The sequence below is a fragment of the Lineus longissimus genome, chromosome 3 (genome assembly GCF_910592395.1).
Source record: "Lineus longissimus chromosome 3, tnLinLong1.2, whole genome shotgun sequence".
Taxonomy (NCBI): Eukaryota; Metazoa; Nemertea; class Pilidiophora; order Heteronemertea; family Lineidae; genus Lineus; species Lineus longissimus.
The window spans coordinates 5051647-5069925 of NC_088310.1; the positions used below are offsets into that span (position 1 = coordinate 5051647).

The following is an 18279-nucleotide window of genomic DNA, read 5'->3' on the forward strand; positions in this document are numbered from 1 at the left end:
AATGTTTTGTTGGTCAATCTTCCAGGGCGGTATGGGTTGCAGATTGTGCATGACAAGTCACAATAAAGGCGGGACCAGGGCCTACTTAGTCCTACTGGTACCATTTTTTGGACCCCTATTTTGATAGTAAAGAAAGGATAGGCTACCGGTATTCACCGGCGAGGACATCTCGTATATAATCACTTCTATAGATTGTGTCCCGTCGCGAAAAAAAATTGTTTGGCAGCCGAAAACATTTTGATGTTGGGCCCCCAGACCAAGTGAAAATAGGGTAAATAGTTTCGATGTTCTGTGAGATAGGAGAGTGCCCCATATCTACGACTTCGTGTGACTTGATTTAACTTCAACTAAGCACGCGCATATGACACCACTGTGTTCCACACCAATGACAGGTGTAACGGTAATGATATATGTAGCCCACGAACTAAAATCAACATCTGTTTGCATAACACACACACCCGTATCCTGTACACACACGACTCAAAGGGAGCCGCTTGCTACTCTCACGAGCTTTCCACGATTGCACTCACCGACCCGAAGTCAGGTTTCTAAATGCCTGCAAAAAGCAGGATGAAAAATGTCGGAAGACTATGCGACTTGTTGGTGGTGTAGACGCAGCACTTACCGGACTCTTTTTCTTGTCGCCTTTGTTGCCTGTTACATTTTGTTTGGAGCTTATATCTTTCAACTGATTGAAAAGTCTAAAGAGGATGAATTGAGAGCGTGCGTTCAGGATATCAGAGCAGATTTTCTCAAGGAACACGGTCAGTGTATGACAGGTAGGGTGATGACGTAACTTTCTTGTCCATCTGTCTTCTCTGTGACGACACAAATGTTTCCTTCGACACATGGATTCTGCCATATCCATGTAATAAAGTCAACTGTACCTCCTAAAACAATATTGTATTCTTTACGACACCATGCGTCTATGAGGCCATTTCGTGGCCGACACCATTTTTCTAAAAATGTAGGCCAACACCTTTTGCCAAGAAGGCCATGTGTCCCTCTGTTGACTTCTTTCGTAAACCGAATAATGTCACTCAATCTGTTTATTTTCTCCAAAACATATCATTCCTTACAATTGTTTTGTTGACCAAAAGCTCGAACTGAAATGTAATTTCTTTATGAAAGCATAATAATTGTCGATCCATATGTGGACAATCCAATATTTAGGGGTTTCCAAGTGGTTATGGAATTATGACCTCGCCCTAAATTTGCCATTTTGTAAAACCCTATGAAGTTTTCAGCCCCCCCCCCCCCCCAAAAAAAAATCATCTATTCCCTTTCCAGTTTAATGGCCAGACTGACATCTTCAAGATGGGGTACAAGATTGTAGCTGTGACTCTGCTTACCTCCGCCAAACTTCTTATCACCTTCTGTCAATTTGAATGTATCAATGTACCGTTCAAAAGATGCAACTAAGCGCCTAAACATCGCAAAAACAAGCGCTGCAGCAAATTGCATAACCGTTTCAGATAAGAAGCTCATCACTGCCACTTCCCTGGCTAATTCATTTCTTTCACAAGGAGTACCAAAACGTCGTGCCCATTTCCTTATTTGGAATCGGAAACATTACAGGGAGAGGACAATTTCGTTTTGATATCCCCAAGTTGCAGAGCGTTATTCGTTATCTCTTACTCTCGGAATTTCACTTCATTTTACAAATAGGCACTTTGCTAAAAATTATCATTATTCTTAGTGCTCGACGACAGCATCAAATCTTATGTCGGTGGATGTCACGAATCGAGTTGTGGCCTTCATCTCTTCCTCCGTTCCCCACAGTTCTTCTGACATTTTCATCCTCCGGCAGCTCGTTCTCCGCTGGGTTTGAAGCGGAGCAGAGCCTTTGCTGTGATTTCCCGAATCCGATCTTTCAGATGTGGAGTTAGAAGCGTTCATCGTCGAGATCGTCAAGGCGAGTGAAAGTGGAGTATCAGCCATCCATAATGTCTCCAGTGAACCCAACTGGAGCTTCGGGCAGTCGATCTTCTTCGCTGGAACAATACTAACAACGATTGGTAGGTATCACTCGGTCTCAGTGGTGCTTCAGTTCGCCGAGAGAAATTTGCAGAGACAAGTGAGATACATTACATAATGTTACATTCCAGTGAAACGCTCACGCCTTTGTGAGTGTCCCTGACTGTACGCCAAAGCTGCTATCTGTCTTTCTAGTGGAACAAGTTCATATTGCTCCGAATGTCATTGAGCAACCACGATAAGATTAAGAAGCAGCATACCTTTCAAAGGAGCGTTCCTTCTGAATATTTATATGTAGCCGACCACAGTCAGTGACCTCAAATGTTATAAACGGCAGTTTGAACGCTCACTCGATTTAACGAGGTATTTTTCGCAATCAAATTAATTTCTTCATGATCATCATTTAGGGTGAAAAATGGTGAGCTATACTGCTCTATGTGTAGACCTGTTGTTTCTACATTTGAAAACTGTTATATGTATATGTATAGGAAAGAATTAAATATTCTATTCCAGATGCCCGACTAAATAGTCATTCAAATTTCGTCAATTTTTTTCACAAAATTTAAATTTTACTCATTTCATGAAAATGATGTTGAATTTTAAGTGATAACATGTGGTAAAACCATCTTTATACATGGCATAATGCTAATAATTTTTCCTAATTTACAGAGTACATGTACATGTATATCCAAAGACCCTGTGTGTATTGATCGATTGAATCAATACAAGCAAGAACTGATAAATAGTACATGTAGTCTTTATCAATTGATGTCAGAAGTATCGTACTCATTGCGGAGGTCTGAGGGTTTGGGCAGAATGAATAATAATAGTTTCCTCAATGATCTAGCAGGTATAGAAACAAATACAAGAACCGGTAGCCACTGGTAGCTTCCCATTGTCAGTTACTCTTTATTGTACGCCAGTCACGCCCTGGGTATCCATTGATTAGCAGTTTTATTCGGATGTGCTCGTTGTGATCGAAGAAATTAGTCTGGAGATATTATAGCTATCGGGAGGATATCAATGGCGCAGACAGTTCATCATTCTTCGGGCTCACTCTAAGTACATGCACTTGCCAATGTGTTGCTTATTGATCCTTCTACGGAATTCAATCGCTGAGGTCTTATTCCTTTACCCAGTGACAGTCCGTGATGTATGTAGATGTATTTTGAGTCATCCCTAGTATCACCTTAATAGATTTTTGCAGCGAGACTTTTCCGAAACGAATTTATGATCGGCTCGACCCCCTTTATACAAATTGAGGTTCCTTATCGCTGCTATATGCGACGAAAAGACCTCCGTCATCAGGTAAAACCGGTGTGACAGCGGATATAGTCCCCCTGGAGTCATAGTCCGGTAGCATTGTATTTGATCAATTAAGCAGCATGATCTATTGTACCGCTAACCCTAACCAAAACATTTGGCAATGCGGGCTATTGTTACACGGACTATCAGCCCTAGGACTACTATCCCTTGCACACCTGTCTTGTTTCGCTAAGTCCTGTCGTACCGTTCAATCAGAAGTGCCGCATTTTGAATCTGCAGTGTACTCAGTCACAAGGTGTTATTTCGGGACACTACGTATTTGTAAAAATTGGCTGAGTTTTTGACCGCTCTTTCCGTCTTCTCGTTCCAGGTTATGGTCACAACACGCCACTCTCCGAAGGAGGGAAGGTCTTTTGCATCATCTACGCCCTCATCGGAGTCCCCCTGACCCTTATATTGTTCGCAATAGTTGTGGAGCGCCTCATGATCCCTTCAACAATGATCCTCATATTCCTCGGGAAGAAAATGGAGCACCTATACAAAGCTGTGTACATTCGCTTCCTCCATCTTTTCATCGTTTTCGCGATTCTGCTACTGTTCGTTTTCATAATCCCGTCGGTAATATTTACTACTATAGAAGAGGAGTGGAATTTCCTGAACTCAATATACTACTGTTTTATATCAATGACAACTATTGGCCTTGGCGATTACATTCCTGGAGAACAACCCAACCAAAAACATAGAACAGTTTACAAGGTTTTTATCACAAGTGAGTACATTTAGATTCAATAAAATCTGCCGCATGTAACTTATCATTATGATGTATGTGTAATTTCAGACCAAGGAGTAAAACAGGCTGACGGTTCTGGCATAAAAATTAAAAGAAAGCCTTTAATTTTTAACCAACTTTGGTCTCCAGTGTATATCAGATCGACGATTTAATAAATTCAACTGCTTTCTGGTCCGGTTTTGTCACAACCACCACAGGCTAAGTCAGCGGAGTGACATTTCCTTGGGCCTCTTGTATTCTAATTTAAAGCCTTTTCTCCCCTTGGCTTGTACAGTCGTGAAATAAGACTGGCAGTTTCAAGGGGAGGTGGGAGCTTTTTGTGGTTATCAAGATTTTGGCTTAGCCTATGCGATGATGGTAAATATGGTCCTACAAAAATACACACAAAAAAATCCCCCAAAAGTTAATCCTACGTTACACGGTAAAACCAGTGATATTAGTTTATGACGTTACATTTGTATGTGATAATCATGATGATGATGATGATGATGATGATGATAATGATTGATTAACTTAGCCCCCAAGCGGAGAAGCTGTAAGTTTTCTGAGCGTATTTCTTATTTTTCAGTCTATCTCCTCCTCGGCTGTATCATCATGTTGTTCACTCTAGCTGTCATCTACGAAATCCCGGAGCTCAACATTCATGGTCTTCACTTCTACATGCGGAGCGAGGAGCAAGATGACGAACATGAACAACAAACACTAAAAGACTCCATCAACCCCGGGAACAATTACGCAGACTTAGACAAGGTGGCTGAGGGGGGTTCGCTCATAGAAGGTTCGCCCGCCAGAGAACAGCCATAATCTGCTGTAGGTTATTGCATTTCACCTAAAGGTTGCGTTGAAATCATTCAGTTACAGGGGACCGTATACACTTTGGCTTTCAAAGACAGTTGTTCGGTTTTTTAATGCAATATTGGAGAAGTTGTGGACGCTGGGGTGATTTGAAATCATTCAGAAAAAATCACCAGTAATTAATACATTTTCAATTGATTCATGATAATAACTGTTTGCTGTGCATGGCTGCAGTAGTCATAGTGACATCCTGCAGCCACAATCAGTCCTTCACTTGAGTCTCGGCCAACAATTGGCCTTGTCTGGGCACGTTGCCGTAGGTAATTGAGTTGTCTCGCAGTGCGCAGTTGGTCCAGTCCGGCTTGTTTGAGGTCTGCGCGTGTGGTACCCAGTAGGTTTGTGCAATGTCGTCCTTGGCGGGGTTTGTAGGCCTTGGAACCTGTGACAGCAAAGTCAAGTACCTTCTGGGCAGGTATGTCGGGATTCATGAAAGAACATGGCCCTGCATAGACCGTATTTGCTTTGCGACCTTGGCAGAGAGAGGCTCCTCGTTGTGCAGTTCGTATAGTGCCTGCGGAGGCAAGCATCCAGCTGATCTAACATAACTACAGCTGTTGCTACGGCCCAGCTGTTGCAGTTGTGAAGCATACCAACATAAAAGCAACATTTGTTCGCATCACACCCATCTTCACGAGCTTTCTGCGATAGCACTCTCCGGCCCGAAGCCATGTTTCTAATTGCCTGCAAAAAGCAGGAGGAAAAATGTCGGAAGACTGTGCGACATGTTGGTGTTGTAGACGCAGCACTTGCAGGACTCTTTTTCTTGTCGTCCTTATTGCCTGTTACATTTTGTTAGGAGCTTATATTTTTCAACTGATTGAAAAGTCTAAAGAGGATGAATTGAGAGCGTGTGTTCAGGATATCAGAGCAGATTTTCTCAAAGGGCACGGTCAGTGTCTGACAGGTAGGGTGATGATGTAACTTCTTTATCCATCTGTCTTCTCTGTAAGTCACAGGTGTCTCCTTCGACACATAGATTCTGTCATATCCATGTAATAAAGTCAACTGTACCTCCTAAAACAATATTGTATTCTTTACGACACCATGCGTCTTCTCTGAGGACATTTCGGGTGCGACACCATTTTTCTAAAAATGTAGGCCAACACCTTTTGTCAAGACGGCCGTGTGTCCCTCGGCTTACTTCTTTCGTAAACTGAATAATGCCATGTTAAGTTGTTAACGCCAGCGTTAGTGACAAAACTTGTTTCGACAACCGGGCCCAGACTGCCATCTTCCAGATTGGATATGAGATTGGAGCATCTCGTAACGAAATGTAACTCTGCTTATCTCCGCCAAACTTCTTATTACGTTTTGTCAATTTGAATATATCAACGTACCGTACAAAAGATGCAACTAAGCGTCGAAACGTCGTTAAAAGTGCTGCAGCAAACTGCATTTAACGATTTTCAATCATCAAAACGGTCGTTTACTCTAATTTATTTATTTTTGTTTCGCATCCATTCTCTTTACAACAATTCCCCTTTATAACCGTTTCATGTAAGAAGCTCATCTCTGCCACTTCCCTGGCTAATACATTTCTTTCGCAAGGAGTATCAAATGTCATGCCCATTTCCTTATTTGGAATTGAAAACATTACAGGGAGAGGACCATTTTTTATATCCCCAAGTTGCAGAGCGTTATTCGTTATCTCTTACTATCGGAATTTCACTTCATTTTACAAATAGGCACTTTGGTAAAAATTATCATTATTCTTAGCGCTCGACGACAGTATCAAATTCTTATGTCGGTGGATGTCACGAATCGAGTTGTGGCCTACATCTCTTCCTCCGTTCCTATCAATTGTTCTTCACATTTTCATCCCCCGGCCAGCTCGTTCTCCGTTTGGCCTTAAGCGCAGCAGAGCCTTTGCTTATGGTTTCCCAATTCCTATCTTCCAGATGGAGAATTAGAAGCTTTCATCATCGAGATCGTCACGGCGAGTGAAAGTGGAGTATCAGCCATCCATAATGTCTCCAGCAAACCCAATTGGAGCTTTGGGCAGTCTATCTTATTCGCTGGAACAACACTTACAACAATAGGTAGGTAACTCTCCGTCCTAGTTGTGCTTCAGTTCGCCGAGAGAAATTTTCATAGACAAGCGAGATACGCCCACGCCTTTGTGAGTTTCCCTGACTGTACGCCACTGCAGCTGTCTGACCTTCTAGTGAAACAAGTTCATGTTGTTCTGAAAGTACCAAAGCAACCACGATAAGATATGGTTGACCAAAATATTCACATATTTCTCAGGGAGAACAGCATAAATCTGGTCGTTCTGACCGGCAACATGATATAAAGTCCGAATTCCCATCTATACTAATATCGTCAATCCATGACTTTCTCTTCTATAATAAAAAACAAAAACAAACCTCAACTTAGTATTTTCATATGGAATAGAAAAACAATCGATCGGAGTTTATAAAAGGAGTGAAATATATGTTGTGTCCATAAATTAGATCATACGACAAATGGCGTTATTCAGCGAACACTACAGCCCTGTGTACTCGGCTTGATGTTGAAAGTGATGTTATATGTAACCTTTTTGTTAAAACATAATATATACACTTTTAAGTATAACATTTAAACTATTATTCGGAAATTATCAAAATGACTTTTAAATTGGTATAATCGACGGACTCAAAAAATCAACAATTCGTGATCATCATTTAGGGTAAAAGATGGTGAGCTATACTGCTCTCGGTGTAGACCTGTTGTTTTTAGAGCTGTAGTTTACATGTATATAGGAATAGACTTGAAAGAACGAATTAAAATATTCCGGTTGCACGGCTCTATTCGTCGATTTTTTTTAAACAAAATGGAAATTTTACTCGTTTCATGAGAATGATGTTGAATTAAGTGGAAACATGTGGTGTGACCATTTTTAATGTCGCATGTCAGTCGGCTATGTTGTTTCTAATTTACTAAGTACATGTACATAAAGACTATGCATGTAGTGATCGATCAATACAAGGAAGAACTAATAAATATACTACATGTAGTCTTTATCAATCGATGTCAGTAGTATCGTACTCCTTGCGGAGGTCTGCGGGTTTGGGCAGAATGAATAATAATAATCAATAATCTAGCAGGTATAGAAACAAATGCAAGAATCGGTAGCCACTGGTAGCTTCCCATTGTCAGTTACTCTTTCTTGTACTTCAGTCACGCCCTGGGTGTCGATCGATTAGCCGTCACGATCTTATTCGGATGTGCCCGTTGTGGTCGAAGAAATTATTCTGGGGACATTCTAGCTATCGGTAGGATATCAATGGCGCAGACAGTTCCTCATTCAATCGCTGAGGTTTTATTCCCTAACGTAATGACTGCAGTTGGGTTTTGACCGTTCTTCCCGTCTTCTCGTTCCAGGTTATGGTCACATGAGGCCACTCTCCGAAGGAGGGAAGGTCTTTTGCATCGTCTACGCCCTCATCGGAGTTCCCCTGACCCTTATCATGTTCGCAACAGTCGTGGAGCGCCTCATGATCCCCTCAACAATGTTGCTCGAATTCCTCGGGAAGAAAACGGAGCAACTACACACACCTGCGTACATTCGCTTCCTCCATCTTTTCATCGTTTTCACGATTCTGCTACTATTAGTTTTCATAATCCCGGCGGTAATATTTACTACTATAGAAGAGGAGTGGAATTTTCTGGACTCAATATACTACTGTTTTATATCTATGACAACTGTTGGCTTTGGCGATTACATTCCCGGAGAGCAACCAAACCAAAGTTATAGGACGGTTTACAAGGGTTTTATCACAAGTAAGTATACATTTAGATTCAATAAAATCTGTCGCGGGTAACTTATCATCATGATGTATGTTAATTTCAGACAAAGATTGAAATAGGCTGACGATTCTGGCATATAAAAGAAAGCCGTTAACTTCTTGATCAACTTTGGACTCCAGTGTATATCAGATCCACGATTTAATAAATTCTTTCTGGTCCAGTTTTGTCACAACCACCACACGCTAATAATAAGAAACCCAATTAAAGCCTTTGTACAGTCGTGAAATTAGACTGGCAATTGATCATCCTGCACAAATGAAGAATCAAAAAGAAAAGTTAATCCTATGTTACCGGAAAATCACTTAAGTGATATGAGATTATGACGTTACATTTTTCTGATGATGATGAAGGCGACTGTGACGGTGACGGTTGACGGTGACGGTGACGACGACGATGACGATAACGTTAACGATGACGATGACGATAATGATGATTGATTAACTTAGCTCCCAAGCGGAGAAGCTGTATGTTTTCTGAGCGTATTTCTTATTTTTCAGTCTATCTCCTCCTCGGCTGTATCATCATGTTGTTCACTCTAGCTGTCATGTACGAAATCCCAGAGCTCAACCTTCATGGTATTCACTTCTACATGCGGAGCGATGAGCTAGATGACGAAGACTCCATCAACCCGGGGAACAATTACACAGACTTAGACAAGGTGGCTGAGGGAGGTTCGCTCAATGAAGGATCTCCCGCCAGAGAACAGCCAGAATAATCTGATGTAGGTTATTAGATTTCACTAAAGGTGGCGTTGAATGTGTGTAGAACATGCGCCACCTTTCTTCATTCAGTTACCGGGGACTGTATATAGACTTTGACTTACAAAGACAGTTGTGTTTTTTAATGCAATATTGGAGAGGGTGATTCATAATCATTCGAAAAGAAAGCGATTGAAATAAGCTGGCGAACTGTTAATTCGTCTCCGTTCTGTCCGTCGCATTGTACATAGCGGACGTCACGCGTACAGTCACGCCTCGGTCCTTTGGAACCACAAAACGGCTCGTAGTTTGAAAACGAGATATCAGGAAGTTGGATGATGATTGATTGGCCTTTTTATCATTAGGACGGGCAGGTAGAAGCAAATATGACAAATAGGTAGAAGCAAATATGACAAATAGGTAGAAGCAAATGTGACAAATGTACATGTATATACATCAAAGAATCGGGTCTGAAAATAAAGACATGAACAAACTAAAACCAGTTATTGTTTTCGTTTGTGAGATAACAATACAAGCCGTGGTCGAAATTAAATTATTCACAAGTTTTCGGGCAGTTCTTTAACAAAACATGCCTGGACAAAACGTTCACAAGTTGGTCAAGAGTATACATCTGTACCTATTGTTCAATCTGTGGGGATTATAACTTGAAAACAATTGTGTCCTGTGGACGAAAAAAATGTTTACCTTAATACCACAACAATACTAATGTAGTCGCTCGCAGGTCACAGCAAGGCTTACATGTATTTGTATATACCCTTGTTTGCCTATTCATGTCAAAACTTTAATTCAAAGGGCCAGCTTTAAGAAAACATACAAGATTTTGCCTCGTTTGGTACACATGGTTCTATGTATTCGTACACAGAGGGTAACCAAACTGTGTGGTTGGAAATGCCACCACTGAAAAACTAACGTGTCACACTGTAAAAGCTCTCTACGCGGGCACACTGGAATATTTCGGGGCTTTAGGAACTGCGCATACCCTACTTTGAAACGAGAAGTGTCACCCTATCGAATGTTGTGGTATAAAGCATTTACGAGGAGGAATGTCGAGATAAACGAAGGCTAGTGGATTCTGGATCACTAACATTTTGACAGTGTGATCAGAAAACCCCTGCATGGTGGGATCATTTTGTCCAATGGATTGATAACTATACTTCCGGAAAACATCACAAACTTGTCCAATGTCATTAAAGCTGAACTGCATTGTAAAGACGACTTAATGGTTGCCATTCCCTTTGACATTATTCATGTGGGCTATTATTCACTTGACGTGTCAGTTCCATCCGGTATGATATCATTCTGAAAAGTGACTGTTAATTAACCGTCTCAACGAGTGTTATGCACTGGTGACAACTGTTCAGTTTTTACATTACAGTTGGCTGTCGTAGTAAGAAAGTATAAACTGCATTATCCCCTCACTTTCTCGTTCACGGCCACCGCCATGCTTCGCGGTTTCCTGTGCCGACATTCGTGTCACTTTCGCCGTCTAGGATTTGCTTGCCTCGTAATGAAACCGATCGAAATTATTTCACTGTGCTTAAGATTTGTGAGATTCTGCACCCCAAGGATAACAAAAGTTCGATTAATCCTGTTGGCCTTCGTTCTGATCATTGGTCACCTTTCTTACTCGGCTAGGGACCTTGTCGCTCAGATTCAGGGCGCGAAACTGGAAAGATACCTCATGTGTTCCAGTCAGGCCCGGAATAACGCCGGGTACAACGACACTTCTCGCGGAGCGCGGATTACGAGGATCGTGCATCAGACATGGAAGAACGAAAGCATACCGAAAGTAGCCGTGAACTGGATCAAGAAGTGGCAAAAGACGAACCCAGATTGGGAATATTGGTTCTGGACGGATAAAGATGTGGAGATTTTCTTTCAGAAAAAGTATCCGCAGTTTTTAAACTTGTATAAAAATTTCCCGCGTTCACATGCGGCGATTCAGCGCGCGGACATGATGCGGTATTTTATCCTTTACGAATATGGCGGAGTGTATGCCGACCTTGACCTTGAACCCATGAAGTCCTTGAACCCTATCAGTGACAGGTATCCGTGCATATTTTCCGAGGAACCGGAGGAGCACTCAAAAATCCTCCGGCCAAAATATCTAAACGAGTACGGAGCGCTCGTTTGTAACGCGTTCATTGCTTGTCGTCCTGGACATCCGTTTTTGAAATACATTTTAGATCATTTAGAAGAAAGCTTCAACAAGACTCTAAAAACTAAAAGCGTGATGTATAGCACTGGGCCAGCGATGGTGTCAGTTCTACACGCAGAATATATAAAATCACGACCGGATTTGTGCCATAACGAACGTGATCGTGCAATCGTTGCGGATTCAAAATATTTTATGGGCATCTACGACGGATCGCAGACTCCCAAGCTCGCCCACATGTGCGCAACTAAAGAGAACTTGCCAGAGTTTCGGAGCAAAGCCTGCGAACGCCTCATTCGTAGGATGTTTCAGAACAGACCAGGGAAGGACACTTATACAGTGCACCATTGGTTCCACACATGGACACCAAAGGGACAAAAGTACCTCCCACAGAAAGGCCATCCGGCGATTCATATCAAAGAGGTGCTTCCCAAAGCGAAACTTGTGGGGGACATGTTCGGTTTTCAATAGAGATGTTGTTGACCTTTAAGTTATGCAAAACTCCAAGACCCTGGCGAAGCTGCAAGAGGCCTAATGTTGATAGCTACATAGCCGGTCGGTTCCCATTAATTTGACGCCATCAATAATGATTGTTGTGTCGGATTTTGTGGCTAAAAGCAAAGCAAAGATACAATAGTATTCTGTAGCTTTTATTCAGCTACAGTTACTAAATCACAGAGTTGTATATGATTGTTTATAATTTTTATCGGGTAAATTTAAAAGGGTAAAATTCCCAGTGTTTATATTCGGTAAATGTGAAAGCTTGGAGAGGATGACGTCATTTTCAGCGCCTTAGCCAATCAGATGCCAGTAAAAGTATCTCGTCAAAAATGTTTTAAATTCTTGTCACCGTCAACAGGACCACTAATCCTGCATGATGTGATACACCGACTGCACAAAAACATGACTTTTTCTTTATTCCTTTTTTTCGGCGGTCTTATTGTGCGAAGTTTTTAAACATAGTTTGGGCACTCGATGTATTACATGTATTATCATTTATCAAGATTGGTGTTTGAAACATAATGAAATTTAAACTTAAATAAGCTTAGGTTCTATTAATTATTTCTTCTCGGTCAGTTATGCTGGCCTACCACTCCCGGCACCGTCATATTTATTGTGGTCACACTACACCTTCCGTCCTCGCACTCAAAAGAAAACTGACGACTGATTTGTATGCATCTCCACACTTTATCTATGACAATGATGATGATGGTTTAACTGTAAAGACAAAGACACAACAACGTCTGATCAATGGTGCAAAGACATACAGAGAGACTATTGTACATCTTTATAAAGAAATCTAACACAACGACAACGTCACAACCTTGAAGACAACCGCACGGTGCTGCCACCTGCGAATGCAAGATATCACTAAATTCTTGGTCTAAACCTTCGACAGCTCAACCAATAGCACAAATCCTACCAAATTAGCTATTACTTGTTACATTTTATGCTTATACCTAAATGGGTTTCTTTAGAGACATTACAAAGCCATAAACTCATTTTAAGAGATTCGGACAACCATGTGACCCACGTGGCGGGAAGAAAAAACAACGGGCCATACGATGCCGAGCTTACTAAAAGTGCCCACTTTGAGCAAACTATTGAAGTATATAAGAATATAAGACATTCTCCAAGGGCACTAGACTTCCATCTGTATCGATGTCCCTCCTGAGCAGACGGTACATAGACAAGTAGCGTTATATCTAGGCATTATTACAAAGATTCAGGGACAAATAAGGTTTTACATGAGAGAAAAATGCCGTAAGCGTTGTGACCAGCTCCGTCTTCGCCGGAGGTGCTCAAGTAAACTGTCTTCGGCCTATAAGTCGAAACTGGACACGACAAAAGTATGACAATGGTCATAACCTGTGTCCAGATAGCCACAGCTGATGAACTGTTGTCTTCACAACTAGGCAAGGCTGTTCTGCAATATTTGCTATAATAATAAAGAACTCATAATGATGCGCCATCGTGTATATACCGGGAACAATCCCAACCTTGAGAGAGACCAGTCAGTCACAAGGAAAGATGGGTAGTTTTGCCGTGGCGTAGCCTATGCTCAAGGTAACAGGTTGAACTACGATATAATTTTTTAATTCCGAAATGGGTCACATAGATATGATGTCATCCAGAGGAAATCAGGGGATGAACGATGTATAAAATGAATGACGTAATCGTCAATCGTAAGCTTGCCAAACCTCACTATTTTTGAAAGTTTCGCCACCTTTTGAGGGATGGCAACTCTAAAATAACATGGCTCCAGGCTGCAGTGAAATGTCGGAAGTTCCGAATTTTCAGTTATATATTGACGTTATACGAAAGAAATTGTGATCAAGTTGTCAAAAACGTATTTTCTTAGTGCTTCTTACAAGTTTGTGCAAGCATTTAAAACGGTATGTGACCGAGTTCTTGCCTGAAATTGATTTTTTGCCCCTCAAAATACATTACGAAATGCAGTTTTTGACAGCGCTGGCGACTGCGCATGCGTAAAGCCCTAGTCCAAAGGATGCAGATTTCACCATAACAATTAACATTAGCCAGCGGCAAGCTCGCAGTCAGGTAGATGAAAAAACACCCATTTAACAAAACTTAAACCTAACTTAATTCATACGGATTTAGGCATGTCCAATTTTTACTAATTTTAGGGCGGCTAGCCTTCACCGTCGGCATAGCGTATTTGGGTGGCTGGCGATCACAATTATCGGGTGGCTGGCGATCACAGTTTCTCGAACAGTATTGTCTTGTCAGTACCTACAGTAACGGTGTGGCCACGAAGTGTTAATAGATTTTGGTCTACCATTGCAGTATCTGGGCCAGGGCTGACGCCACGCATATTGTGAAATGGCTGACCCGAGTGACCAAGAGGAAGACGTGGGAGAAGAAAGCAGCTTTAAGATGTCTATAGAAGCTGGCGTCGAGGCTGACATCTGGGTCAGTGAAGAGACTGCAAGAAGAAGTAAGTATGGGCCGGGGCCCTGTCATGTGGCAGTCGGCTCCATATCTCCTCCACTGTCAGTAATTCTAATCAGATAACTATTGGAGAAAAGGGATTGCCCAATATAAAAGTAATACATCGTCAAAAAATGTTCCCATGTCTTATTTTAACCAACTTCACTTTTTTAGACCTCCTTCACAAGAAGCTGTTCTACTCGATGTGGACACAGGAATGGGAAGAATTCTTGTCCGTCCTTGAGAAAGTGCCAGATCTTAATCATGTTCTCACCCTCAGTAAGTCCAACTCGTATGGCTGCCAAAACCAATACATAGGATGTTGGGTTTGACTTTCAGACAGAAGGATCATTGCAGTTTATGTCTTTGTGTCCTTGTGCCAGGCGCATGACCCTTTTCCATCCAGAAGTACCTGGCTGGCAGAGATGACAAAATATGAAAGCCATGTTGATATATTACGCAGTCTGTTTATTGGAATCAATCATGCTTATATTTTATGACGATTGATTTCAATCTAAAACTTGACAACATCGTTCCTTTTAAAATGACAGTAAAAGATGTTAGAGGATTCATATTTTTAACGTGATCATGTTGATATACATGAACTTGACTTAAATAAAAGGCTCATTCTCTGTTTAAAAAAAATTCAATGACTTTTTGCAGAATGCAGCCAGAAGTGTCGTCGTGGCAAGATGTTTGAATCATTTTCTTGCTCTATGGCAACTTGGTTCGGCCTTGCTGAGAACCAGGTGTGCATATGCTTGCAGGAATACCCACCAGACACGCCAGAAGGAGCATTGGAATTTGCTGGTAAGAAAACATAATTTTGTATCGAACTGTAAAATTCATTTTATCCAGTTGAATGATTATTCATGCAGTTTAGAACTTGATGACCTTGGATACTTTTACAAGTTTTCAGGTTCTCTTGAACACTTGGTCTGGTAAGCTCGTCAAGCATTATTGGTGTCATCATAACCCCTGATGCAAGGCGCCACATGACATTTACTTCAACTCTACAATTATTTCTTTATCTTGCCCTTTCAGGTGTAGCCCCCATTCATTATGCTGCCACCTTAGAAGACAACAGGTACCTTCGAGAAATCATGGCTCGTGGCGGCTTTGTAAACGCACGCACTCTCTGTCAGCAACTAGGTCCACTCAATCTGGCTGCACATAAATCTCAAATGAGCACTCTGAGAACTTTACTATCCACATGCAGCAGTAACGCTTGTGATAGCCAAGAGTTAGAGTTGCGGCTGCAAGCAGCAACTTCCGAAAATGGCCCAAAATGTGATGCAAAGATATGCGAATACGATTCAGAAATTGCCTCCAGAACTCTTTCGGATCATTCGATGGCGGCAAAAGTTTGTGATGTCAATATCACTGGAAAAAATGGTCGAACTCCGTTTCTGACAGCATTGATGCATGACTTCAGGGAAGGTGCAGAAGAATTAATGAAATATGGTGCTGACGTCAACAAGTTTGATGTCTACGACACAGTGCCAGTGATTGAGGCAACACGTAGAGGCTATCCATTGGAGTTCTATGAGAAGATGGTCGAGGCTGGGTGTCAAGTCGATGCCTGTCCCGATGGCAACTATGATGTAGCACTACACTACGCTGTCTACATGGGTTAGTAAACCGTATGATGAAGACATCTAAAGTGCCCTACGATCGAGCAATTTTTGGGCTGCGACGTGCAATCATGACAGCATCTGACACAAAACTCTTGATTGCGGTGGCCATTGCAAGTGCCTGCAACAAGACTCCGTGACGATAGCTGAAACCAGTGATCAACATCAAACCAAGTGATTACCGTTTTACCCGCAGTCAAGCAATCTTTTCATTGCTCGATAAGCATTGCTTGTTTGCAATTACTTTAAATTCAATTTTAACTTCTGTTTCAGAAATGGTTGGTCTTGTTGAACTTCTCCTGAAAAGTGGAAGCAACCCTGACAAGCTTGGTCAGAGTCACACTCCGCTGGTTATCGCTGCATTCGTTGGTCGCTTAGGGAACGTTCAAATGCTGGTGAAATACAATGCTAATGTAAACCTTGCACCCACCACAGCAGACTACACGGCCCTCCATTTTGCCGCATGGGAAGGCCATTTGGGTATCTGCAATGAGTTGGTCAACGCTGGTGCTTCACCAGATGCTCGGACACGTGATAAGAACACACCGCTGTCTCTTGGTGCGCACGGTGGCCATAACAAAGTTGTTGACTTCTTCCTGGGCCTTGGTACCTGTGATGTGAACAACCAAGACAAGGATAAGGACACTGCGTTACATTATTCTGCATATAATGGCGATGTGGAGTCAACCAAGGCTTTGCTGAGGTGCGGCGCTGCTGCAAATTCCCGCAACAGCGTTGATGCCACACCACTATGGAACGCTTGCTACATGAGCAAGCTGGAAATTGTAAAGGTATTAGTGAAGCATAACGTCATTATGGAACTGTGCAGTCGTGGGATAGATCAGCACAGCCAAACAGATGATGTCGTGCTCATATATGACTCTCCAAAATCGCCGTTATATGCAGCAGCAGAGAGAGGTGCATTTGGCATCATAAGGTACCTGGTCGAGGAAGGTTACGACATTAATAATGAGAAGTGGATCCATTTGAGTCAGTTGCCTTCCAAGGTGATCTTGGATGAAGAAATGAGATCCTGGTTGGATCAAGAGTACCACAGCCCACGCTCATTGATCCAGTTATGTCGCCGGGCCATCAATAGGGTTATTGGAGATGGCATTGATAAGAAGTCAGAGCTATTACGGATTCCAAACACACTCCGGGACTATTTGCTTCATAATTATTAATCCTTTAAAGTGACAAAGGGGAACACAAATAATTTCGTTGTTATCGGCACCAGTAGAATCAAAACCAAATGCCAGTCTGTTGGCATGACTCTCATAAACTGGTTGGTGTCCAAACTGGGTTGGTTGGCCATGGGATCTTTTAATTTTAAGAGCTTCCTTTATAATCTGACCTGCCTATGGTGTGCTTGGGTTCCCCTTAATGTAATTACCAGGTCATTTGATGAAAGATTATATAATGTCTAAATTATCATATAACTTATTGCATGAAGTATAGATCATCCAAGAAGCTAAGTCATGAAAAAAGTAGTACCATCAGAATGTGTTACAGAGAGCTTTCATATTAATGCTCATGTCTGCTTTTATTCATTCTACCTCTCACATTTGGCAACAGTTTTCTGTTGTCCATGAATCACGAAATTTTCACGGGTGTTTTTATTTCGCAACCTAGGTCAAGAGTGCCAGAAATATTTCGCAGTTTAAAATAATCTCTCCATCAATTAGAAAGATGAAAGAATGACTCTTTCTTAGGCATCATATCAAATGTGATAGTGATTACTTCCTGGTTAGAACTGCTCCAAAGCTTGATATCACCTTTGATACTGAGATCATTGGAAAGAATACATGTAATGTGAGACCTGGAGTTGGTTTATACCATAAACATAAAAATGCCTTAGTGAGTAGGTGCATGGTCTTCACAGAAGATCTCTATCCACACCTTACAAGCTTTCAAGAATATTATCATAAGAGTATTCCCCAAAAATTTGAATGAACCTGCATGTGCTGTATTTATTATAATATGTGAACAAAGTTCATGTTAATTATAAACCTGCCTTCCCTAGTTATTAGTGAGGTTACGATAAATCACTCCAAGTTGCCATTGAGACTCGATTATGATCATCTAGTGACATCTTCAAATTACAAGAATAGAAGCCTTTCACATTTGATAAATCACCCTGTT

The 18279-nt window shown here is 41.6% G+C and overlaps 3 protein-coding genes across 4 annotated transcripts; all 3 read left to right on the forward strand.

Moving 5' to 3' along the window:
- Positions 1-454: 454 nt before the first annotated feature.
- On the forward strand, positions 455-9874 carry LOC135484612 (uncharacterized). Its single transcript, XM_064766246.1, has 8 exons — positions 455-779; positions 1878-2018; positions 3614-4012; positions 4602-4834; positions 5537-5792; positions 6787-6927; positions 8252-8650; positions 9175-9874. The coding sequence occupies exons 1-8, from the start codon at positions 578-580 to the stop codon at positions 9390-9392; spliced, it is 1989 nt and encodes a 662-aa protein (XP_064622316.1). The 5' UTR covers positions 455-577; the 3' UTR covers positions 9393-9874.
- A 1203-nt stretch (positions 9875-11077) lies between these two features.
- On the forward strand, positions 11078-12022 carry LOC135484613 (uncharacterized). The gene has a single exon (XM_064766247.1). The coding sequence runs from the start codon at positions 11078-11080 to the stop codon at positions 12020-12022; it is 945 nt and encodes a 314-aa protein (XP_064622317.1).
- A 1787-nt stretch (positions 12023-13809) lies between these two features.
- On the forward strand, positions 13810-18134 carry LOC135484687 (ankyrin repeat and SOCS box protein 14-like). Of its 2 annotated transcripts, none has more exons than XM_064766318.1 (6): positions 13810-13947; positions 14360-14510; positions 14678-14782; positions 15167-15313; positions 15548-16135; positions 16411-18134. In XM_064766318.1, the coding sequence occupies exons 2-6, from the start codon at positions 14396-14398 to the stop codon at positions 17319-17321; spliced, it is 1866 nt and encodes a 621-aa protein (XP_064622388.1). In that variant the 5' UTR covers positions 13810-13947; positions 14360-14395; the 3' UTR covers positions 17322-18134. The 2 variants fall into 2 exon arrangements, with proteins under 2 accessions (XP_064622388.1, XP_064622389.1); XM_064766319.1 differs by lacking the exon at positions 13810-13947 and adding an exon at positions 13973-14113.
- The last annotated feature ends 145 nt before the right edge of the window (positions 18135-18279 follow it).

What these genes read in the sequence shown, in the direction of transcription:
- LOC135484687 (XM_064766318.1), top strand. Translation starts at nt 14,396, where the DNA reads ATGGCTGACCCGAGTGACCAAGAGGAAGACGTGGGAGAAGAAAGCAGC. An exon ending in TAATCATGTTCTCACCCTCA is followed by an intron (nt 14,783 to 15,166) that starts GTAAGTCCAACT and finishes GACTTTTTGCAG; the next exon opens with AATGCAGCCAGAAGTGTCGT. An exon ending in AGGAGCATTGGAATTTGCTG is followed by an intron (nt 15,314 to 15,547) that starts GTAAGAAAACAT and finishes TTGCCCTTTCAG; the next exon opens with GTGTAGCCCCCATTCATTAT.
- LOC135484612 (XM_064766246.1), top strand. Translation starts at nt 578, where the DNA reads ATGTCGGAAGACTATGCGACTTGTTGGTGGTGTAGACGCAGCACTTAC. An exon ending in TTACAAGGTTTTTATCACAA is followed by an intron (nt 4,013 to 4,601) that starts GTGAGTACATTT and finishes CTTATTTTTCAG; the next exon opens with TCTATCTCCTCCTCGGCTGT. An exon ending in TTACAAGGGTTTTATCACAA is followed by an intron (nt 8,651 to 9,174) that starts GTAAGTATACAT and finishes CTTATTTTTCAG; the next exon opens with TCTATCTCCTCCTCGGCTGT.
- LOC135484613 (XM_064766247.1), top strand. Translation starts at nt 11,078, where the DNA reads ATGTGTTCCAGTCAGGCCCGGAATAACGCCGGGTACAACGACACTTCT.